The sequence below is a fragment of the Larus michahellis genome, chromosome 1 (genome assembly GCF_964199755.1).
Source record: "Larus michahellis chromosome 1, bLarMic1.1, whole genome shotgun sequence".
Lineage (NCBI taxonomy): Eukaryota > Metazoa > Chordata > Aves > Charadriiformes > Laridae > Larus > Larus michahellis.
This window is the reverse complement of record NC_133896.1, coordinates 198,314,836-198,339,363: the sequence shown is the minus strand read 5'-3', so window position 1 is coordinate 198,339,363 and position 24,528 is coordinate 198,314,836. Positions and strand designations below refer to the sequence as shown.

The following is a 24,528-nucleotide window of genomic DNA, read 5'->3' as shown; positions in this document are numbered from 1 at the left end:
CTGATGCATTGCTTTTTGTATTATGCAGTATTTGAAAACCAAATTTCACGATATTTAGTAGCAGGTCTTGTAAAAATTTAACATGAAACTACACTTTACCATTCTGCTAGGCTTTCATGGTACTTGTAATAACTAGGGTTATTATAAATTACTTGTAATAACTTGTAATAACTTTGTAATATCTGGAAACAAGTATTTAAGAAACATGTCAAACATTAATAGGATACCGAGTGATAAAATTTTTACTGGACATGTGAGATAAATAGAGAATAAAAATTCTGCAAGCTTCTGCCTTTTCTGAAAACAAGTCTGATGTCCTTCCAGCAAAAAGTTTACAGATCTGAGATAAGGATTTGCACTGTGACCTAGTGCTGCCTCTCCTGTACTATAGTAGTTCGGTTCTTAACGCAACTTGGACTGTTGCAGTACTTCTCACTCTTCTAAACCACGAGTGCTTGGGGCTGCTTGTTCTAAAAAGAGCCAGCTTGACCATGCTTCTGTTGCAGTAGTTTCTGAGTAGTTGTGAGTTCATTCTGACATCTTAACAGGCTTTTAGTGGAGTTGCTGAACAGAACTCTGAACTGTGCTGAGAAGATCTGGTTTTTGTTTGTTTGTTGGCTTTTTTTGGACTTAGTTGCAAGCTCTATCCCTAATACAGATGACCACTTCTGTGGAAAATAATGAAGTTCCTTGTCCCATTTATCTCCCATTTTACCATTGAAAAGTCAGGACCTGTCTATAGAAGCTTTATGACTCTGTTTCCCTGTTCACCCATCTTCATCTGGTGAGAAAGTATGTTTTCTCTTTGTGTTCTTTCGTCTCTTTCTGTGCAATCTCATAACGCAGCCAGGTGCTAGTTGCTGCTTTTATCATTCCCAGCAGACCTGCTGTTTCTCACTTCATAAAACACCCAGGGAGGCATTGAGAGACTTTTTTTTTTTTTTTTTTTTTTTTTTTTTGCTTTTGACAGCACTCAGTTTTCGTAAGTTTTAATGTAATGTCATTGCTTAGGAGAGGTGTATTTAGGAACGTTACAGTGATACATTAGTGATGTAACTACCGTCTGTTATCTATTGTTTGTTTCAGTAGGAGATCACTTTAAAGCAGACAAAGGAAAGTATTTTGTGCAGCAGGTTGCAAAATTTAGAAACTTGCTGCCACAGGAGGCTGTGGAAGCAGACCATACCAGCAGTTTCAAGAGGAGACAAGTCCATAAATGTATGGTAAAATAAGCAGGCAGCAATGTATCTTCTGGCATTTCCTAATACAGTAGTTGTGGATGCTGTTAGAGTATGAGGAGCACTGGAGAAAGTGAAGATCTGGTGTCCCTAAATAGTGTTTCCCTATTACTACTGTTAAAGACGATGCACTGGGCTAGATAGACCGGATGTAATACATCATTTCTTATGTTCTCTAGCTTTTTTTAAATGAGATTCTGCCTCTCCTTAAGAAAGAAATTTTTTTTAAAGTCTCTCTTAACCCATTTCTGTGGGTAAAATCAGGGAAGGACTTGAAACAGAGAATGAAGTTCTTAATGGTTCTTAGTTTCTGTGATTTTTTTCATTCTTCTTTTTCAAACTGTTATACAAGGAAATTTTTTCTCCTTTATAAATAAGCTGAACCTTTGCACCAAGGAAGAAAGTTACCATCTGTAGTTTTCCTTTCAGAGTTTCAAGAGATCTTTTTAAGTGTCCTTAGCCAAGCCTTTGAAGACAGGTATCAAATCTTCATATCCCAGTCATTGGGAAGACCAGTGTAATACAGAGAAGACCAAACTTCACATTCTGATGTTTGCTTTGTCTCCCCAGCATGTGATGCGACCCTCTGGATTGGCTGGTGTGCAAAGAGTTTCATGCATTAGTCCAAAACACAAAGCGTGCAAAGAGTTTCATGTTATAGTCCAGTCAAAAGATCAGTCATGAGACTTACCAATGTCGGCTCATCATTGCCACGCCATGGCAAAAAGTCTTGCCCTGCATGTGGATGTAGAGCTACTCTATTGGTGGGTATATTTGTCCCCAGATGGTAGGCCATATTGCTGACCAGCAGTATTTTCTGCTTTTCGAATATTTGAATAGCAAAAGGAAATCTCTTCTTGAAGGGGAGCACTGGCTATTTCAGGCCAGTGTACAATGCTTTTGCCTTCTTTGGAAACTCAAGGAAGCCTTGAGCTTCGGAGTGTGAGTTTTGTAGCTTCCTCCTACAGTCTGTGGAAAGAGAGGGGCGTTTCCAGAGGGTGACAAGAGATCCAAAGTAGGTTGAGTCATTCTCTCTGGAGATATTACTCTCACCATAAGATTATGTACTAGCTTTTGGCTGTGGGATGAGGTTGTATTACGTTAGGGGTTTTTATTTTTTCCCCCCCTTTTTTTTTTAATGTGTGTTAAATGAGAGAAGAATGAAGTAGTCTTAAGGCTTTTTTTTTTTCCTTGGATTAGATTCTTGCAAATATGGTGATGTTATACTTCCTCTGATCTGCAAATACCTGCAATATTCTGAAAGGATCAAAAGTATTTTTCACAGTTATGTCCTTTTACTGTCCTGCCTGACCTGGTTCTGTATTTTATTTAGGCTCTCTAGGAGTTAGGGAGGGAAGTTTGGGCGGAAAGGTGAGAACAACAACATGCAAGGTTTAACTAACTTTTTTCTGTAGTATCAGAGCAAATGAGTAGACGATGAACCTTTTTGTTTGGTTAAGTGTTAGGACACATGATAAGTTCTGAAGTGATAAGCAACATACTTTATGTATTACAAAACTAGGAAAGGGTGTGCAGTTTGTGGAACAACTGGATACTATTTCTAATTTCAAGAGGTAAACAAGTGTACTAAAAATGTGGTGCATTTGGAATTAATTTAAAGGGTTTTTTGGATGTTACTGAGGGAAGTAGTTTTCTAAAATTCAGGAAATAAAAATATCAGAAGTATTCAAACTGTGTTGAGAGAGAGTGTTTGAAGTTAGGATGGCTTTTAGTTCTCTTGCTGCAGGCCATAAATAGATAAATCAATCATTACAATGCTTATTGCATATATGATAAATAAATAAGCGCACACACACAGATGAGATTGGGTCTCTATACCTATGTATCTATCTATATGCATACACTGCCTTTAATTCAGAAAGATCCCAATAACTTTATATAATAAGCGCATTTAGAAATTATTGTTCTTAGCGTGAGAAAAGACTTGTGTCTGCTTTTAACTGTGGAAGCTTTATACTAAGCTACAATAATCTGTTCAAAATATAAGGACTAAGAGATCCTGATCTGGAGTTTCAGATTGATTTTAGAGCTGTCGTAAAAGGAGGGGAAGGCCTCCAGAATATGCAAGTGGCCTGATTTTTTTTTAAACCCAAATTGCCAAATTGGAAGCTGAGTTTTCTGACCTACACAGTAGAGTCTCTGGTTTGTCAGTTAAAACAGTGGTTTAGTTTTTGTCTGTTAGGTAACTGGGAAGCTCAGGAGCCGTTTTCACTCTTACCTGTTTCTAGAACAAAATAGAAAAGGGGGAAAACCCACCTCAGAATATGCTTGCAGCCTGGAAATTAAGAGATTGACTTGGAATGCCAAAGATCTACATTCAGGTCCAAACTACCTTACAGATGAGAATTTGGGTTTCTTGCATCCTGGGTGAATGCTTTATCCTCTGGCTAGCAGAGGAAGGCTAGCAGGCAACACCATCATCTTATGCTCTTCTAGGACCTGCTTTCTTTTTTTTTTTTTTTTTCCCCCAAAATGTTTGTTGTAATTTTTCCAGTAGGTTTGACTTGACTAAAACAGCCTTTTGTGATGAATAAACCTGGGGGGGGGGGGGGGGGGGCGGGGAGGGGAGAAAAAGGAAATGGTACGGGTAGTTTATTTGTCCTAGTCATTATACTGCAATGCTTATCTTCCAAATAGCAGTATTTCCCCATTGCCATATTTTGAAGTGATTTAGTGATAATTCCAAAGGAGATGTATGTCACATAGGGTCGTCGTATACTTGCTAAAACACACATTGCTGTTAATGGCTTATTGAAAGTTAATTAAGGCTCCATTCTGTTTTGCAATGAAACGTGGTTGTGGTAAGACTCAGGAAGTTTCAACATACCTGTTTCCCAATTTTTAATTATTTGTTTTCTGTGAACTTGCAGTATCTTTCCAATCAATGGGCATTTGAGATTGTTGAAGATATTTTCCAGATATGGAAATTTCTTAGGGAAATACAGTATATCAGTAGCTTTTTTGGATATTAAACTTCCAAAAGACTCCATTCTTTGTCTTGTTTGGTTGATTACTTCTCAACTTGAGAAACAATTTAGGTGTTTAAAATTATATATACTTTCTCTTGACATTTAAATACACTGAATATTTCTTTTGATGAACTATTTTAAAGTGTCTATAGGAGAGAAAACTATTGCCGTTGGGTTAAAGCAGTAACACCAAAGTAGTTATTAGATTACTCCTAGAAAGTATTCTGTTGTGGGATATCACAGCTGTTGTTAAACATACCGTAAGTGAAACTGAGTGTAACTCAGATGTGTGCATATCTGTAAATGTACTGATAATAAAACAGTAATTATATAAAACAATATAGTTTTTTGCTTTTTATCTTTGGGGGTGTTTTCAGTATTATGCTTGTAGATTTAGCCCTTTGACTCTCACTAGCACCGTTGAATGTAATTTTAATTTTTGCACTAATTTTAATTTTTGCACAGGAAATCTAGTAAATTTCTTGCTAGATAGAGTTTTTCTTGGTGAATAAGCTAACAAATTGTGAGAAAAGAGTATCTGTGGAAAAGTAGAAAAACATTTAACTGCAGCTCTGAGCTGTCATAGGTCTAAATTAACAAGTAACTGTTCAGAGGAACAAAGGAATGTAATCGATGATCAGGTCTTGGACATGACAATCTTCTCATAATCTTAGCAAAAATATTTGGGGTTAATGCTTTTTTTGTTGCCACTGTTTTTCTTGTGATCCTTCTTCAAGTGCTCAGTTTCTCTTTTTCTTTGAGACTGCTACTTTCCATCTTTAGACATTTATTCTCCATCTTTGTTCCACTGTTCTTCACTCATTCTACACTATCTGTGAAGTTAGCATTTTTAACCTAGAGGTCAAGATCTTAATGTGAAACTGGTGTCTTTTAGGTTGTCTTGACCTACGATGCAATAATATACATTTTAAAAATAAATATTGGATGAAGTAAAACTTGCATTTATATTGAAGTGAAACTCCAGATTAAAAGTGTTGAAATACTCTGCTGCCTAACCAGAAGTTTCACATCCTTCCTCTAGGGTGCTCTGTCCTTGGGATGTTTGTCTTCACACAGATGTTTCTTGTAGTAAAAGCTGGCAGCTTTCAGTCAGCCGTGACTCTGGATTTTCTCTACTGAACTTTCATCCTGGACTGTCCTCAATTTGACGTCTCCTGTATCTCATTCAAAGTTTGTTTTTGATGGAATACTAGTAACCTTTCTTGGAAAGCTTTCCTAAAGTGTTGATATCTTTAACTTCTCTGTCAGCTTTCATAGTGTTGCTAATGATGGTGATCTTGAAATTCTGCTTTTCTGAAATTTGACTCCATCTTTTTTGTTACTTATATAATATTTTTGGTGTGCAGTTTGTTCCTTCTGCACATTTTTTAACATTCTGTACAGATCCCATGGGTCTTTATCTTTTATTTCTTTCTTTTAGGTGCTGTCTTGGAGTGATGTCATCTGTAAGCATTAACTCAGCAGCCTTTTCCGTGCTGTCTCTTCCTTGAATTAACTAGAATCTTATGCCTGATGTGACTGTCAGAATTTAAATGCAGTTCTCAATCCCTGCCCACCCTCCCCACAAGTTGTCTACTTATCTCCTTGAACACTGAACATCATTACTTTTTTTATTCCTTAGGCAGTAATTGGTCAGTCACTTAATTGTACCTCTTAATGAATTTCCTCATCTGCACACTTCCTGCATTGTATCTATAAAGTTCAGCTTTTTCTGGCAAACCAAACAGAAATTGCAATATTATGTCTCCTCGTTTTATACATTGCTACTTACTTATGGTTTTGGGTGGATTAGACAGCATAGGTTAAACTTGTTAAGAATTTTGTGTCCTCTTCCTTTCACTTTCTTATCCTCTGTTGTGTTCTGCTTCTGAACAGGATCATATCTACCAGTTTTGCTTAGCTTTCAAAGTGCTGAGAGATTATCTACTGTCATCAAGAAAACTTGGCTGTCTTCTTCAGATTCTCCATGGTATCAGCCTTCATCACTGATTTCTGTCAATAAATGTTTGCAAAGCTGCTTCATTGTTTTCTTTTAAATTTCTCACACTCTCCTCTGCTGTTGAAAGTTCTTGAATGTGGTGCCTTTAAACACTGTGAGCACACAGTTGAGCTGTTGGTGCTGTCCTGTCAAACAAAAGTAGTACCTTATTGTTCTCTCCTGTCTCTCTCCATCTGATGTTTCTTTCTGGGTAGGGTTTTAAACTCTTTATTGAGGAAGCATCTTTTCCATTTCGTGTTCACCCATTGCCCAGTGAGGGGAGATGCTGATCTAAGACTAATACCTTTTAACTTTGGTAATAAGGAGCGCTGGTGTATTGCAGAAAAAGGAGCTTCGTGAATGTGGTTACTGTTAACTGGGGGCATAAGTTTCTTCATTGCTGCGGATCTCCTAGTCACGTCATACTTTTTATGTGTTAATCCTTAAAGGAACTCATTTGGATGTTTTTGTCAGTTAAATAATGCCTTTTTATTATTTCATGAAATGTTTGTATAGCTAAAGAAACAGCTTGCTATGTCATAAATTCCCCCCTCACCTGGGTTCTCAGTAGCTTTGGAGAAAAACTAAAAATAACTTATTTTGTCTTTAAATCTTCTTATTTTCTGGTTCACAGAATTAAAAGAAATTGTATTTATCATCCAGAGCCAAAGTAATTCTTTTCATGCCAAGAGAGCAGAAGATCTAAAAAGAGAGATTTTAAAACAGGCTGCAGATCTTGGAAAGGTATGTTTAGATAATATAGATTGCACCTTGTTATGTATGTTTTTTGCTGCATTTACTAAAAATATCATTTTCTATCGTGCTTTTTTGGATCCTTTTTATTCTTTTTATTAATTGCCTTCTGTGTGCTTACAAGAGAACTGTTTCAGTGGGTGTTTACTGACTGCATGCCGTGATGCATCACCAAATAATTTTAATTTGAACTATCTACATTTTGTATAATAACTGTTTTTGTTTGGATGGCATTTGATGTAAAAATGATAACAATAAAGACCTGTAGTGCCCCTTTAAGAAAAAATCAGATGCTTTCTTTATGAAGTGAAAAACGTAATCATTTAAGCAATAATTTTTAGGTGAGTACTTTATTTTCTTAGAGCCAATGCTGTGATGTAGATTTTGTCAGAATTTCATTGCACAACGGTAGCATTGTGGCAGTAGAGCAGCAGTGTATATGGACATTAAAATCCTAACACAGGATTTCCTACTTACTACAGCAATAGTCTTCCACACTTGTCTTGCCCACATCGATATTCGTTCCCTCCCTGGTGCGGTACCTTCCCTAACTGCTCCTTGTTCCTCTGCCACCCCATTGTAGCCCGAGCACTCTGCCGCTCACCTGCTGGTGGGCCCTGCTGGCCCGGGAGCTGCATGTTGTACGAGTCTGATTTTGACTTAACACTCTAATATGAAATTTTACTTGTAAAGCTTTAGCCTAGAGAGAAGAGGTTTTTAAGAGGCTTATATTGAAAGTTTACATTAAGTAAACATAAACAATGCTTTATTTTCTTTCTCTTTAAGGAAAATAAGAACAAAGTAAGAGGCATACATCCCCCGATATGAAATGCCTTGCTCTGAGGTTATTTGACCTATTTTTCAATTCCCGGTTCTTTGTTGTAAATTGTCTTACATGTCTTCGCCTTGGAGTGCCTAAATCAGGTTCCTGGATGTTTTAGGCTTCATTTATCCAAGCTTATCAAACCTGTTGTAGTTAAATCCATTCTAAGTGCAATTTTTAATCCTTTAATGAAATCAGTCATGTGAACAGCCTTTGTTCTGCAGAGTTCTGCTCTTTCAGAGTCTTATTTGGGATTGGGGCAAGTGTGCAGATACAATATGTGCAGAGAGGATTATGGCTTCAGTTGTTAAAACCAAGGATTTTAATTGAGTTCTGTAATTGATGTTGCAGAATATGAATGATGAAAAGATCAATAAATGGAAGTATAAATAGTTTCAGTGAGGCAGGAATACAGGCATGTTTTATAGGAGAGGTGAAATCTTTTTAGTAATCAGAGTTGTATCTGTGAGGACTTCTGCCTTGAGCAAAGTGAACTGGATTTTAAAAAACTTTATTGTCTAATTAAGGAGTTTCCTTTTGTGGGAACACTGAAATGGTGATGCTTTTCCAATATGAAGAGGTCCCTGTTAAACACCATTCATGGCATATTAGGGAAGCAGTGATGGAAATACATCACACCAAAAAAGTCATATCTGAAATCTGGAAAAAGCGGAAGGCCATCAATGTACAGGAAAAAAATGAGCATAGCAAGCATGTACTTGACACGTCTTGATTGTTTTGTCAACCCACAATTACACTGTAGACCGCTGTGAGGCATGACACAATAATACTAATTATTGAGAAGAGACAGAAGATCTCTAGGTGACCCTGCTCTGGCAGGGGGGTTGGACTAGATGATCTCTAGAGGTCCCTTCCAACCCCTACCATTCTGTGATTAAATTCTGCACATCAACATTTGAAGTTTACATTTTTCATTAAAGAGAATACATAATGCAATTATTACTTTCAAGCAAAGGAAGTTAAATCCTTGTGTTTTATAGGACAGCTGCAGTATGGAAACAAAGGACTGAATCATCAGGTTCACTTGCCTGTTGCCAGAGAACCAAACGATAGATGTTTAGTCCATAAGGATTCATTAGTTATTATTTTCTGCTGGTTTAAAATGAGAAAGTCAGAATATCTGCATTGCTTTAAAATGGATTAAATCACTCACATTCATATTTAATTTACATTAATCTTTACAAGTAATCTATTTATTTTCTTTCACTGTGTACTTAAAACATTGTTTTCATGTGAAACTAATCTGTGATTCCAGTCACCAGTAGATGTCGTCATTGAGTTCATGCTTAAAAGCACATTTAATAGCAATTTATTGAATATTAATCAAAACTCTTACTTTATATTAAACAACTCTTACTTTATATTAAACAGTGTCTAGAACATATCAACAAAGAAAATAACTTAAGAGGTTTTAGCAGTTTTCTTAATTTTCTGCAGTTTCTGTGTTTAAGAAGTTCTGTAAACTACGCTTTCCTAAGAAAACAACAGATAAGAATAAGGAAGCTGTCAGACTGTGAAATGATAATATTCACATGAATGACTGTTCCCTTTCTAGCTTCATAAAAAATTGAAAACCAGAATTACTCTTTTGGCTATTACATTTAAGACTAGAAACCAGGTAAAATATGTTTTTTCAAAAATGGTAGATTTTGTCTGAAATACTGGTTTAGATGCAGTTAATGCTATTTAATTGCCTGGAGTGGTGACATTGTTTTGAAGACAAAGGTCTGTGTATGAAAGCTGGTCTGGTAGAGTAAATGCCCCTCCCCCTCTTTTTTTTTTCTCCCTGTGAGGGTTCTGATATTGAACACCCTGAGCCAATTCATTATGTTCAAAAAAAGTTATTTTCCTGAAAAGCCTAGAGATTAAATGGTGTCCTATGTATGTTAGCCAGAAGAAATATAGCAAATTAGTAGTATTCATTATGGAGTTTAAAAAAAAAAAAACAAACCACCACAAACCAATCATAGAATCATTTAGGTTGGAAAAGGCCCTTAAGATCATCAAGTCCAACCACTGCCAAATCCACCACTAAAGCATGTCACTAATCACATCTACACATCTTTTAAATACGTCTGGGGATGGTGGCTCAACCACTTCCCTGGACAGCCTGTTCCAATGCTTGGTAACCCTTTCGGTGAAGAATAAGATCTTAAGACTGATACCATGGAGTATCGGAAAATGAAAATGAGTATCACATACTTCTATATGAATAATAGATTATGTGAAGTATGACCTCTGTTTTATAGAAGTGTTGCAACTATAACTTGCAGTATTTTTCCTCTTAGGCTTACTTTGTTTTCAGCAAAATCCTGTATTTTGTACCATCTTATAAAAATGAAATTTCACAGATTTAAACTATCCCTATATATGAAGGGGAATATTGCTCCTTTGTGAGTTTGAGGACTATTACTGTAGTGATTATTAACATCAGTTTAAAAGAAACAAGTGCAGTCAAAAGTATGTAACCATACATAGAAAACCTCTATATTATGTTGCTTGAGTAAATACTTGCTTTAGTTAACATCTTCATTAAATTTTCTAAATATTGTTTCTTTGCCAATCTCTCGATTTCCAGTTTGGCTAACGTGAAAATAGGGGACAAATGTTAGGAGCACCCTATCGTTGTATTCTTGTTTATTTAAAACAATTTTGCAAAATCCTGTTTCCTGAAGCACAGCAGGAACAAAAATGATCAGAAGCCCAGCTGTCCTATACCACTGTGTGTGCCTCAGAAGGTCAGTCTCTTTGTTGTGTTACAGGATCCTGCTTACAGAAGGGTCTATTTTTCTGGTTCCAACACACACTGAGTGTAACTCAGTATTGTAGCTGCTGCATCTATAAGGTTGAAAAGACTCTTGGTGCCTGTCTCAGCTTTATTATGTCATTAGAGTCATGGCCACAATATCTGTTGCCAAAGTGTCAGTTGTTGAGTATGGCATATGTGCCTTAAAGATCTGTTATTTTTAATTGCATGGGCTGTATTGACGGCAGCATTGCACTATTTCAATAATATGGAAGATTTCTTTGTTAAAAGTGTCAGAGAGGGGGTAAAAGTGTAATTAGTTTGCTTTAATTTTAATGTAAGCCATCACCATATTCCTGTCTGAAATGATCTGTCTCCAAATTGTTCCTGCTCATGTTTTGGCCATCTGTGAGAGACTACTTTCAGGGAATTTGTAGACTCTGTCTTTTTTTTTTTTTTTTTTTTTTTCCTTCTCAATATGCCAGTGGGACATGCATTCCTTTTGTGGGTGAATTGATGTTTTTGGAAGCTCTTCCTAGCTCTGCTTCCACATCTGATTCCAGACGGAATCTGGAATCTGGAGTGAAGCCAGCTGAAGTTCTCTTGTCCAAAAGCCTCCTTAAATATTCCTCTGTTGTTGTTTGATACTATTCGCACAATGAATTCTGACATCTATATCTCACCTGAAAGAAACTTTGAAATACTGTCAGGCTGTGATGGAAACAACACTGAAAATCTCTCTGGATTTTTCTTGGTCTGTAGTAGTAGTTGCCTAATTTTATTCCTTGTTAGAAATATTCCACAAATGAACAGGCATACGTTCCTCTTCCAGATCTACAACAAGCTGTATAGCTAAAATTTCCCTACAGTTCTGAGTCTTGGAGTAGGTTTGAACTGTTCTGCATTTTACCCTTACTGTAAAGCTCACGGGCGTGTTAATAATGCTGTGGTTATAAAATCTAGCAGAAGGATTTCTCATTCACTGCAACAGAGTTGTTTAAACTGATCTGTATATTTAGACTTAATTTGCTGGAGCTCCTTCAAAATTAATATGATAAATAAAGGCAATCCATAATATATCTGTTGCTTCAACTTCCAGATTTCTTGCTTGAATTCTAGATTCTAGTCTGAAAACCCTGTTTCCTCCTCTCTCTCCTATAATGGCTTCCCACGCCATGGAAGCTGCTTCCAGCTGAGACTAATCAGATGATTCATTTTTGGATCTTGCAGTTTTAACAAGGTTTAACTGATTATATTTAAGTGAAGTGTTGGGCTACATTCCGTCCTGCCCCTCCATCTCCATGTCTACAACAGTTCGTCTTATGGCTAGGTTTTCCATAATAACAAGATCAACCCCATTTTTTTAATTAGAACAGGAATGTTTTATACGTGACTTTAAATTACTGTATTTCCCAGTGTTATTAGATTTAGTAGCTTCTTTTTTGTTTTTTTTTTTTTTTAAAACATTAGCGTGCAGTCTGTTTCCTTCCTAGCAACAGCTTGCTTTTCTTCTGCAAGGATTTATTCATGTCAAATAAATCCTGCAGCCTCATGAAGTGTGCTTGTCGCCTTAGTTCTTAAAATACTTATTCCTTAACATGTAAGAGTTTATCCTGCCAGGCAGTGGACAGTTTTTGTTCCCTTTATTTATGAAAAACAAGGCTCTCTGACATACCTTCTCCATTAGCTTTCCACCTTTTTCCCCTCTGTGTAGAGCAAAGCTTAGATGCCAGTCTATACCAGAGCTGTTGGGGAAGATACTGTCGTGTCATCTGTGATATTAATCTTGTACGCCACTCTACTTGGCCCAGGTCTTTCTAGTCTTTGACTGATCAGTGGGACTCTCTTTCCACAGCAAAATGATGAATCTGGCATATGACTGGCAGTAGACTGCGTGAAGGTAGCTTGCTGAGATGACAAGTCCTGCGCTTCTCTGTGGTGAGGGCAGAGACACTGGTGGGGTACCTGGGACATCTGGCACTCTTACTTTCTCAAAGAAGTCAAGTCCCTGCAGGGGGGTCCTCACAGACTCAAAAAATGAGAGTAATTAGGGAACACGGTACTGCAGTGAAAGAGAGGGAGGAAGAAGTTCCAGCCTTTATCGGTGGCCTCCTGAAACCACACAAATCCTTGTCCAGAAGTTTTGAGTATCGTATTACCCAGTATGTGTTGCTCTTGTGATGCTTTTTTCTGTCTGTATTGCTTGAGTCAGATGATAGTATCGGTAAGTACTAAAAGCCCTGCATCATCTCTGGTTTATTAATAGAAAATTATAGAAACAAGTTTAGGAGTTTTTTGTCCTTTTCTTCCCCCTGCCCACCTTTAGTCAATGTTTTCCATTTAGAGAACGAACACCTAAATATTGCCACACTAGTTGAATTCTCTCCTAAACTTGCGTACTTGCACCTTGCATAAATTGATTTTTTTGTTTTGTTTAAAAGAAGACAAATTAGTTGGATTAATTTGGTATTTTGGACCTGCCCTCATTTTCATGTTCCTGTATAAAGTTTAGTTGGACCTTCATTTTTATCCAACCTTTTTTCTCTCCTCCCTTCCCTCTGTTTTGCCTGACTTCTTTTTGTAACAACAACCAAAACTTTCATATTTATACCTATCTTCAAAATCTGTCCATAAAACTTCACTTCTATTGTGTGGGTAGAGCTTGCAGTATAAAAATCTTGTCTTACAAGTGTGTGCATTAACTGTTCAGTGTATGAAGTTCATCTTTCCCCTTCCTTATCTATATTAACATGTGCATTTGTTTTCTGCTGTATTACTTATTCTGCTTATATATGTTGTCTGATGTCAGCATGTTTTTTGGTCATTTTCTTTCCTGTTGAGTACATAGTTGTCTTCGAAATGCTTAATTTCTTTCAGGATTTGCATTTTAAAATGCAGCTGCTCAACTTGGGGCCTCAATATTTGGGTGCTCAAATTCTGAAATGCTTCTAAACTCTGATCTGTTGAAGGGTGAGGTGCTTCCAAGTTCTGAAAATCAAGCCTTTTGAAAGTGTTTCAGGAAAAGCGTACAAAATTCCTATTTAGTTTGGAATATGTGTTTCAGAGTTGTCTTGAATCTTTTCTCTTCAAGGTCATCTTGCAGGACTTCACAAACCTGACTGAATTCTGTTTTATCTCTGCTTTCCTCTGGCTGTTCTCTTGGCTTTTTGTTTCAATTGTTTGATCTCTGACTTTCCAATATGCCCTTGCTTCTCATTCTGCAAAGGTACCAGAATCCTTTGGACAATTACTAGGCTCTATTATCAGCAAAACTGAGGTCTAGCCCGTTAACTAGTTCATGATTGAAACTGTAAAACGTACCTACATGGTAATGCTAGAAGATGAATATGATCATCTTCCCATAATAGATATTCAGTAGATTTGAAAGAATTTGTAGAAGCTGGATAATACTGCACTAATAAGATCTTTTAACAGTTTTAGTAGTGACAAATGGGCTTCTCTCAGCCCTGCCTTACACGTCATACACTGTTTATAGCTGCTTTTCCCAGTCAAATATTTGATAACTGCATTGGCTTTTGTATGCATCAAAACTGTGCCTATCACTGTACAGAGATGACTTCTCATGTCAGGACAAAAATATATGTGAAATTGGCAAGTTTAAAGTGCTTTAGGCAAAGGTGCTTCTCCACCTTTTCTGCAGCAATCTCTGCATACATCATAGGATGTGAATGAAACCATTTTGCTAAGGTATAGCTTTATTAGTAAAGAATGAATAAGAGATTGATCTAAAGTTTCTTCTTCCACTGTGACTGCTGTCGGCTATGGTGAAGTTGCTCAGTCATCTTTGAATAGAGTGCCATATTAGCTGCTCTCAAGTATATGAGACTAGAATTACTAAATGAAAATTAACCCACAAAATCAGTATTTGTTGACAGTTTTCTTCGATTCTTGTAAGTTCTCCTGAGCATCTATACTAGTATTTGAAATACATTTACCAAATTTCGTGCCTTGTGGAAGCTTCTTTCTGTTCTCCTGTTCCTGTTCATTCTCTTCTTCCTTTCTTCTTCCTAAGTTAGAAAATGTATTTTAGGTTTACTCGGTAAGAGACTACTGGGGGGAAGGGATCTGCTGCCCCATGTATCACATTGTTAGCTAGGGAGGTAGAATCATAGAATGGTTAGAGCTGGAAGGGACCTTAAAGATCATCCAGTTCCAACCCCCCTGCCATGGGCAGGGACACCTCCCACTAGACCAGGCTGCTCAAAGCCCCATCCAGCCTGGCCTTGAACACTTCCAGGGATGGGGCATCCACGGCTTCCCTGGGCAACCTGTTCCAGTGTCTCACCACCCTGACAGTAAAGAATTTCTTCCTAATATCTAATCTAAATCTCCCCTCTTTCAGTTTTAAACCATTACCCCTTGTCCTGTTGCTACCCTGCCTGATAAAGAGTCCCTCTCCAACTTTTCTGTAGCCAAATGACTGCTTCAAACTCGCTGTTAATGGAAGATGCTTCAGACTTATTTGTCTGTGAATATAAAAATCTTCTAAGAAATGGAAATACTTAAAACTTTCAGTGAGGTTAGGAATTTCTGTAGATATTGCAGTAAGAAGTTGAAAGTTGGTGAGCATATGCTTTTTCCATAAACTAAAGGGAGAGAAAAGCAGAAGACAGCAGTAAATCATCCTCCATTTGTGTGTACAACACATGGAATTTGCAAACCATTCAACATTAGAATAGACTTTATAGATTTTGAAGGGACAATTTGCTAATAATAAAAGTACCAGCAGAACTGCATAAATAGCTTAACTTCATTGTTTGAAGTGTTTTTGTATGCTAGTTCTGATTGAGAATGGATTTTAGTATTGTGGCTGATAATATTAATGTGTAAAGTGAGGTTTTTACTTAAAAGCAAAATCTATCTTTAACGGCCATTCTAAAGAAAGAATCCAGCTCAGATCAGTTGGCAACATAATTATTGTGGTTCACCATTAATACTTACTTCCATGAATAATAGCTGTGTACTGGTGTATCTCATGTCTGTCTTCCGTGTAATTGCTTTTACTTATAATTCTTGCAAACTGTATTCCTGCCTGGTTTTTATCCACATAAGTGATAAGAAAATAAATGGCACTTTAGTGCAATTTCTTATTATCATTATATGCATCTCTGGTAGCATTTTTTATAATAAATATAAAATCTTTTCCAGATTTTTCCACGTGTTTTTTGTCTTGTTACAAAATGAGACTTACTTGGGGATGCTGGTGATCATTAGCTCTTAAAAGGAAGACAGGGGATATCTAGGGGGAAGACTGGGGATTCTGTGGGAGGAAAAAGAAAATGCAGAATAAATTGGTGAGAACTCTTTCATTGATTAAGTTTCTTCCTCCAAAGGTACACTTTTTAATTAGCACGTTCAAATACTTGTCTCAGTTTTTAGAATTGAGATTGCTTCTCAAATTAAATTTAGACTGACTTAAAATCCATGTAATTATTTTATTATTATTTTATTAAATGCCAGTTAACTGAAACTGTAGCAGATGTGCCATACTCACTTGGAACAGCTGGACTAATGTTTGGACTGTTCTACATTAGTTGCTGCAGCAGGAGCAAATACGTAGCGCCGTGCAGTTGTTTCTGAGGAGCTGGCGCTGGTGTTAGGTGACTTTTCAAAGGGTTTTTCTTTGGACTAGTTCTGGCTTGGTTCTGTAAACTGGAGGTCCATTAGCAGTTGCAGCACATCTTCTAGTTTAGCTTCATCCCAAAGGAATACAATTTGTGCGCTCTGTGATGCAAGACAATGCGGTGAGGGGGAAAAAATGCACAAAAATGGACTAACTTAGACTGAATATATGAGGCAGTGTTAGGAAGCCGTAGGAGCTGCTTTTGGTCTATGTCTCAATCTTGCAGTTAGGTTTAAACTTTATTTAGTAAGTGTGTCTTTTTTTTTTTTCCCTAAGTATTAAGATTTCTGATAATAATTTTGAAATGGATCAATACCTCTGAATGTTGTTCACATCTCAGTAATTACAAGAATGAAATTAGTTTTTTTATATTGTTCAGTTTGAAAAGTCAGTACTTGACAACTCTATGAGCAAGCGCTAATCGAACACTCCAGGCCGCGTTTTGGTCTTTGAAACATGCAGCCCAGTCTAGATTAAAATAGATGAAATTAGAAGTATTTTAAGTTCTTTGACTAATTGGGGGGCATAATTCATTTGTTGATAGATGTATATTTTGAATTTTTTTTTTCTTTTTTTAATTTAGTAGCTTCTCGAGTCTTATGTCCTGGTCATCTGAATTAAGATCTCTTCAGGTTTTCATCTACAAGATAGAAGGCAGCTGTATTGATTTTGACGCATTTTCTGCCCCTGATCATGAAAAACATAGGCACTCTTATAAATTCTGTGTATAACTGTTCTTCAGTTTGCTGCAGGACAATTGTTTGTACTGGTAGTTGAGGAAAATCTTGTGGTGTCACTTGAACACAATATAAACCAAATTAACGCCAATTACTACTGACCACAAATGAATTATTTCTGGATCACAAAAACGTTACTGGACCTTTTACTGATTTTTCTAATTGTGAGAGCTCTAGGCAGAGTGTTAGCAATTGGCAACACTGTAATATGCATGGTGAAATTTACTCTGACTGTTGTTGAAGAGCAACCCAGTAAAATAACAAAATCGGTGGCATCTTTCCCACATGAAAAAGTTACATCAATAATTATAGGGTTTTGAGACAGAAAAGGATTGTAGTGGAAAGCTTTCTTTTTGATGATGAAATAGTTAATTGCATAATGATTAAGATTCCAACTGACTGCCTAAAAAGTCCTTTCAGATACAAATACTTATTGTAGCTGTTTTCCCAGGCAAGGAGTTGGTGGATCTGGCGTGCAAGCACTCAGGTGTCGGTGCTTCGGTTATGCATTCATCTGTATTTTCTAAGTTGTGTTCTGAGGATTTCAATATAATGTACAGTAGGAAAAAGGAATAAAATTACTTCCTCTACGTTAACTCTTCCCTTTTTTTTTTTTTCTTATCTGAAGTTATAGTCAGGAACACTTCAAATCACTTTCTTAAGTTGCAGTTATTACCTCCATATGATTGGGTAAATGCTTCCGTCTTTTCTTTAATGTAAGATCATTTGACGACAGACTGACACACAGCATCTTGCTCTTGATTTATGAAGTCAGGGTACTGCTATGGCCTTCATAATATATTATGAAAACTTGGTTCTTTTTTAAAATGATAACCTGAGTAGATTTTAAAATGTTAACCTGATAATCTGAGTAGAACAGAAGTAGAGATTCTCTCTAATGGAAAATAGTAGATTATTACTTTAGGTTTCCTGAGAAGCAAAAGACAAAATGCCTATTTTTTGGGTATTATGCTTTGTTAGCAACATGGGTTTTTTTAAAACCTTACTGTGGCCTTTCAATAATTAAAGGAGGCTTGTAAGAAAGATGGGGACAGACATTTTAGTAGGGTCTGTTGTGATGGGACAAGGAGCAATGATTTTAAACTAAATCGTGCACATGCTGTTTCGCTCCCCAAAGCTGTCATCAGGTACTTTTTGCCTTTTTTCTGTCTTTCTACTGAAAGTAGAATAAATAAAATTAATAGGGTAGCCCAGTTCCACTGGGTTCAGAGTGAAAATACGTAAAATGAGAAAGGAAAAGCATGAGATCCTCCTGTATTTTTTGGAAGAAGCTATTTTACCTGCATAGTGTTTTTTAAGCATCTCCTTTATTAAATCAAAATTGATGCATTGTTAGAGATAAGTGGAAGGAAAGGTATATACAAGATACGTATTTTCATGTTTAAGAGGACATTGGGTAGAGAAAGAGAGCAGGCTTATGAGAACGTCAAAAAGGAAAGATACCTTGCAAAGTATCAGATTAGCTCAAAAAAGATCTGTATAAAGGAAAGACTTGTTGGGTTTTTTTGTTAAAGCGGAGATACCTGAGCATATGGTACAGCTACTTATATTATGTAATTTACTTCATACCTTTTGCATGGGAAAATGTTATTTGTATCTAAAATGAATACAACTTCAGGCTTTAATGTGATATAGACACTGAATATATTATTATTAATTACTTTTATCTCTGTCTGTCTCCTCTTGTACGTGAAACACATGGCCCCATACAAATACTAGCATAACTGCAGGGTTTGTGTGCTTATAAAAACAACATAAAGACAGAGGTTTGCCCTTTTATCTTCCTATCTGCAATCCCCTACGCAAACATTTTTATGGTTTTACCATGAAGTGGTTACATTTCATTGAAGTACCAGGTGTTGATCATACTGTTACTAAGATTTGGCCCTTCCGCTAAAAACCTCTCGACTTCTCTGGTTTTGCAATAAATTGAAACTAACCAGAAACACATTTAATAGACTGGCTAGAACTAGAACCATATATCAGAACTACAGATGTTTTAGATGCAAGTGAATATCCAAATCAGAGCCTTGGCATTCTTTCTTTCTAATTTGTGTCCTTCACAATAGTGTAAACATTTTTAAAAGGAGCAGATTGTTATGTTTTGATAGGGTTAATGCACTCCTGAGAGACACAGTTATTCTTTAGAATGGTAGAAACGTTTGCTTTAGTGGATGAAATTTGGAGGTTTTGTGTATTTCTACGTGCTATGCTTACCTGCCCTTAAAAAGGATTTGAAGTAAACTTGACAGAGTCAGCAAGCGGTATGAGCTTTATCTTACAGCTTTTCTTAGACAATAAATTATTTTTGTTTTTAAAAGTAAATTTTATGTTAATGGAATTGGCTTATATTCTTGACATGCGTTCATCAAACAAAAATGTTTGGCATAGGTGTGGTGTAAGTGGAAAGGAATTAGGCCCTCGAGAGGTCAAGGTGGTTTATCTTAGGAGCTGCCAGATGTGCTAGCCTGAGGGAGGCCAGGCTGCTGCAGCTCCCTCTCCCCAGGTCCAGCCAGTAGCGAGGCTGAGCATGTGTTCCCAATAGGCGCATGTATGTGTGTGCGCGCAGTACATGGACATAGGCCACGAAGATGGTCCGAGGGCTGGAGCACCTCTGCTATGAAGACAGGCTGAGAGAGTTGGGGTTGTTCAGCCTGGAGAAGAGAAGGCTCCGGAGAGACCTTAGAGAGGCCTTTCAATACCTAAAGGGGGGTCTACAGGAAAGCTGGGGAGGGACTCTTTGTCAGGGAGTGTAACGATAGGACAAGGGCCAATGATTTTAAACAGAAAGAGAGGAGATTTAGATTAGGTACTAGGAAGGAAAACCTTACTGTGAGGGTGGTGAGGCACTGGAACAGGTTGCCCAGAGAAGCTGTGGATGCCCCATCCCTGGAAGTGTTCAAGGCCAGGCTGGATGGGGCTTTGGGCAGCCTGGTCTAGTGGGAGGTGTCCATGCCCATGGCAGGGGGGTTGGAACTAGATGATCTTTAAGGTCCCTTCCAACCCAAACCATCCTGTGATTGTATGATTCTATTCTATGATATACGTGGTCATCCATGTAGATCACAGACAGAAGCCACAGCACTGTCACAAACACAAACTGCACCAGTGGCCTGAGCACATTTCACCTCTCTGGCTGATCAGGATGAAAGCCTGTTTGTGGAATATATGTACATAAATATCCATACCTACAATATGGATGCTTCCAGTCGCTGGTCTTTGACATTCAGTCTATGCAGTCACTGGCCCTCATGTTTGCAGCCTCCGCAGTTGCCAGCATGCGAGGCTGGCTCTGTGGCTCGCAGCTCCGTTCCAGTTGCTAGTGCTCAGCCCTACTCCTGCACACGCACACGCGCACACTCAGTGGATCCTTCCAGTAGCTTTAGACACTCAGGGTAGCCAGTGTTGACCCCTAGACTCCCTGGCTTCCCCCTTACCTCACGCACAGACTTATGCATGCGAGTGCGTCTTTCACTGGTGGCCCAGTAGGTAGCTGGTGCAGACCTATACCCTACCAGTAACTGACCCTTGCACCCCAGAGGTTCTCCAGTAGCTGGGGGATCCTTTACCTGCTAGTAATAAGTCATTTGTGTTGAACTGCACTAACACCACCAGTGCTTTATTAGGTTAATTGTTGTAATGGGATATACTTAGATGGTGGGGAAGTTTAGATAAGTTGTTTGGGAGGTTAACCTTTTGTGTCAGGAAAATTTTTGCTTCGGTACTAGTGCAATTACCTAACCCAAATGATGTAGAGATTTGTGAGCTGGTTGACACCCTAATGATGCTGCAGTAGAGAAGTGTACTTGTAAATGAGTAGGTAGTTAATCAATGGAGTAAGATACTGCCTATATATTATGGGATATATATCTCTCTCCCACTTTTTATATGTATGAGGTAGTGTATAAATTAAGCGGTTTGGTTTGTCAGAGGACCATGTTTAAAGGGTGTTTTCTTGGGAACTTCCCCAGAATGCTTGCTTGTCTGCTAAACTTCTGCATCTGCCACACCAAAGAGATTTCAAGTGATAAAAGACCAAAGAAAGTTATAGGAAGATTTTGCTTTGTAGGAAGCTGCTTTGATTTTTCAGTAAGAAAAAAGTGCTAACTCTTCATTTTTATTTTTGCATAAATTGATGGGGTTTTTGTTATGTTACTGTGACAGGTCAAAGCTGAACTCAAAGATGTGTTGTAAATCTCGCATAAGTGCTGTGTAACATGATTGTCAATGGAAGCCTTTGTATAATGCCCTACGTTATTTTTAAGTCTGTCTTTACAGTATGGGATTTTATGATATGGTAAAGAAATGAGTATGATATGTTGCTTAATTAATTACATGGGACCTATACAAAACATTTCCCTTGAAGTGTATTAGCTTTATATCTAATAGGGAATTAAGAAATCGTGAGTTGGACAAAGCACTTTCCTTAAATTGCAGGTCACATTGTTTTGTACCGTCCTAAGTTATCTGTTCTGCAGGGCTACTTGCCAGTAAAAAACAATGAAGAGCTAAGTAGTCATTCCAGAGTGATTTTTTTAAGATTAGTTGGCATTTGGGGAAAAAAAATGCATATAATTCAAGTTTAATGGGAATATTTTTATTTTTCTTAAAGGAATTACCTACAGTTCTGCTTATTCATCAGATGGATGGACATGAAGGTGCATGGACAATATTGCCATTAATGAGAGAGTAAGTGTAATGAATGCCAGTTGTTTTCAGAATTTGTTGCAACAATGCATATAAATATTAATTACTCAGACCTCTCTTTTCAGAAGCAGAAGTTTTGGAATGAGACTTGCAACCTTATCTTTTCACTTTCTTACTTGTCTTTTTTAGTTTTCCAAAGCAATTTTCTGTTACATTTCATTAAATCAGAGAAAGCTATTTTAAATAAAAGAACAACAATAATTTAATGTAACTGAGCAACTACCTTCTTCAAATTGTTGTGGGTTTCTAAATTATTAAGGAAGTAAACTAGTGAAAAGGAATGCCATTTTAAAATGTGTATTTTCCTATTTGGTCCCCACTTCTCAGAGTGTAAGGTGTGAGGTATTTCAGAACTTTTGACCTATCAGATTACTTGGCTGAATTAAGTGGATAAATCATTTTTTAAAACAGATAATAATAGCTTTTTGGGGTTTCTGTCATTTATTGCTTATAGAGTTTTTAAGAGGTGATACGCCTCTACAGTGAAAAAATAAATGTTTTGACATCTTTTTAGAAGCTTGTATGGCCAGTTTTCATCTTAGTATGGTCAGAGAAGACAGATAATCTCAAATGTCTTTTCTTCTTAGCTTATGCAGATGGCTCCGAGGAAGACACGCAGCATTTACACAGTAGTATATTGCAAACTCTTAGGAAGCAATGATTCCTGTTTCAAAAAGTCATAAAGCTCCATAGTACTGAAGGCTATCCTTTGCTTAAAACGTGCATTTGAAACTGATGCCGGAGGCTCTGCAGCCTCTTGAGGCTTAGTTTAGTTAATATAATTTGTTAGAGTTACTCAAAAGGATGTTTTTTTGGCTTGACATTTTTGCATTAGACTGGTAACAAGACAGGATGCTTTTCTCTCTTCTGCTTTCCTTTGCTTTCTATATGTGTAGAAACATGAAAAGAATGCTTGTATAGTAGCTATCTTTGAGATATATGTAAACTGTGAAAAGACACAAAAGGAGAATTAAAGTAAATTGAAAAACTGGAAGATAATGTTCCAACTATCAGTCATCTTTGGTTTTCCTTCTTAGCTCCTGTTTCAATGACCTTGTGGTTCCTCTTCTGAATTATTTATGTCTTGGTGACAGGGTTTACAGATACAGCTCTTACAAGATAGCAAAACTCAGAAGCAAAAATACAAATGGTAGTTTGTGTGATAAAGCAGAATAAAATTCTTCAGAAATCAGAAGAGGAATTTTAAGTAGAGGATTTCCATCTTGAAGAGAATTGAATGTGAAGTTCCTTGTGTCTACTATTTCACTTACCACTTTTGGCAGAATGAAGACATGGAGTAGTTTAGAAATATGTACATGATGTGAGGCTTGTACTTTTTAGTTTTCCCAATGGACAGAAGAGGAGGAAGGGAGATAAGGGATCAGCCCATTCTGCAGCAGCTGATGATGCTAGGAATTTTAATAGAAGATACATTCTTATCTGAAAACTGCTTTCAGAAGAATGGCTTCCCTCAGTTCTGTGGTTGTCAGCATTTTTAAGTAGACCTCTATGTTATGACAATTCTTAATTTTTAGTTGTTGGGCACAGGTTAACTTGGACAAAATACTTCATTTCAGAAGATGTAATCCTAAGACATCAGGGATGTCTCAAGACACAGTACCCTTACTGTCTCCGGAAGGCCCAATGCATTTCTTCTCAGTAACCACGTTCATTAAGCAGGGAAGAAATACCTTTTTCAAACTATTACCCTGAAACTGGATCTTACCTGAGGATCTCCAATGGCTCCGTGCAGTCTCAACTCCAAATTTTTGTGCTATGAGGTCTACGTAAGACTCTATGCAAGCCTGAAATACTTAGCCTTGAAAATCATTCTGTTTGTCCATCAATAGGTAGAAGAACAGATCATCCTTTTTGTGAACTGGTACGCACTGTATTCGCGAGATGCAGTAATTCTTTTTGTGTGGATCATTGTAATGTTTTTCTCCTTGCCCCTCGCCCGCCTGCTTTTGTGTAAATCCAGTTATTTCTCCCTTAAAGTTATAGCTGAGCACTAAAGTGCAAGAGAAAAGCCTTCAGTCTTCACAGGGCATTGAATACTGTATATATTTAAAAACATGAGGGTATCTGATACCCTTTCTGTACTTGTTCAGCAAGTTTTAGAAGGAACAGCTAGAAGTGTCTTTCCCAGCCGATTGTTCATTTGCCTGAATGGCAAAGAGTTGCCCAGATTTCAGTGTTACGTAGGCAACAAGTATACACTTTTATGAACTAAAAGGATGAATGAATGGTGAGTTCTTCTGGCTATTACAGTTTAGCAGATTAGGTGTCATAGGCAGAAAGCAGTGAATAATCAAATACCACTGCAAGACGCAGAGGAAAGGTAGCTTTATAGGAAGACAGCTCGTCCCAGATTTAAAAAGACTGAACTAGTTTAGCACCTGGCAACCATCTAGCGCTACTAGCATGTAATCTAAAGACCTGCAAACGCAGGTATCGCATGTTCTAGCATAAGTATTTCTCTGATAGTGGGTTCAGTTTTGGAGGGGGTTTCGTTTTTTGGGGTTTTTTTTTTAGGCAAATACAGTTCCCTGAAACATAAATGATCCTGTTACCCTTTTTTACTTATTTTTGCTGACTTACATCGCTGATGTTTATTTTCATTGCTGATTTTATCAGCAGACAACCCTGTAGGGGAAGAAATCTGTGATGTTTATAGGTGTTAATTTTCTTATCCCTCTTCTCAGATGACTTCTCCAATTAAATCCACGTAAAAGCTATGCAGAGGAATCTGGACAAGTAAAGATTGGCTTTTTTTTCCATTAAGTAGTCATGAATTAATAAGGTTTTGTTTTGTTAGGTAGTAGAAGAATTAAGCTGGGAGGAGTAGA

The 24,528-nt window shown here is 37.3% G+C and overlaps 1 protein-coding gene across 4 annotated transcripts in view; it reads left to right on the top strand.

Moving 5' to 3' along the window:
* Positions 1-24,528, top strand: part of B3GLCT (beta 3-glucosyltransferase) — a 64,042-nt gene that overhangs the window by 13,036 nt on the left and 26,478 nt on the right. The window contains exons 4-7 of one of the 4 annotated variants that reach the window (XM_074568106.1): positions 5,670-5,694; positions 6,125-6,218; positions 6,862-6,971; positions 21,585-21,661. In XM_074568106.1, coding sequence (XP_074424207.1) covers positions 5,686-5,694; positions 6,125-6,218; positions 6,862-6,971; positions 21,585-21,661 — 290 coding nt within the window. In that variant the 5' untranslated portion in view covers positions 5,670-5,685. The remainder of the gene's footprint in view (positions 1-5,669; positions 5,695-6,124; positions 6,219-6,861; positions 6,972-21,584; positions 21,662-24,528) is intronic. The other 3 variants (XM_074568097.1, XM_074568088.1, XM_074568115.1) reach the window with 3 other exon arrangements.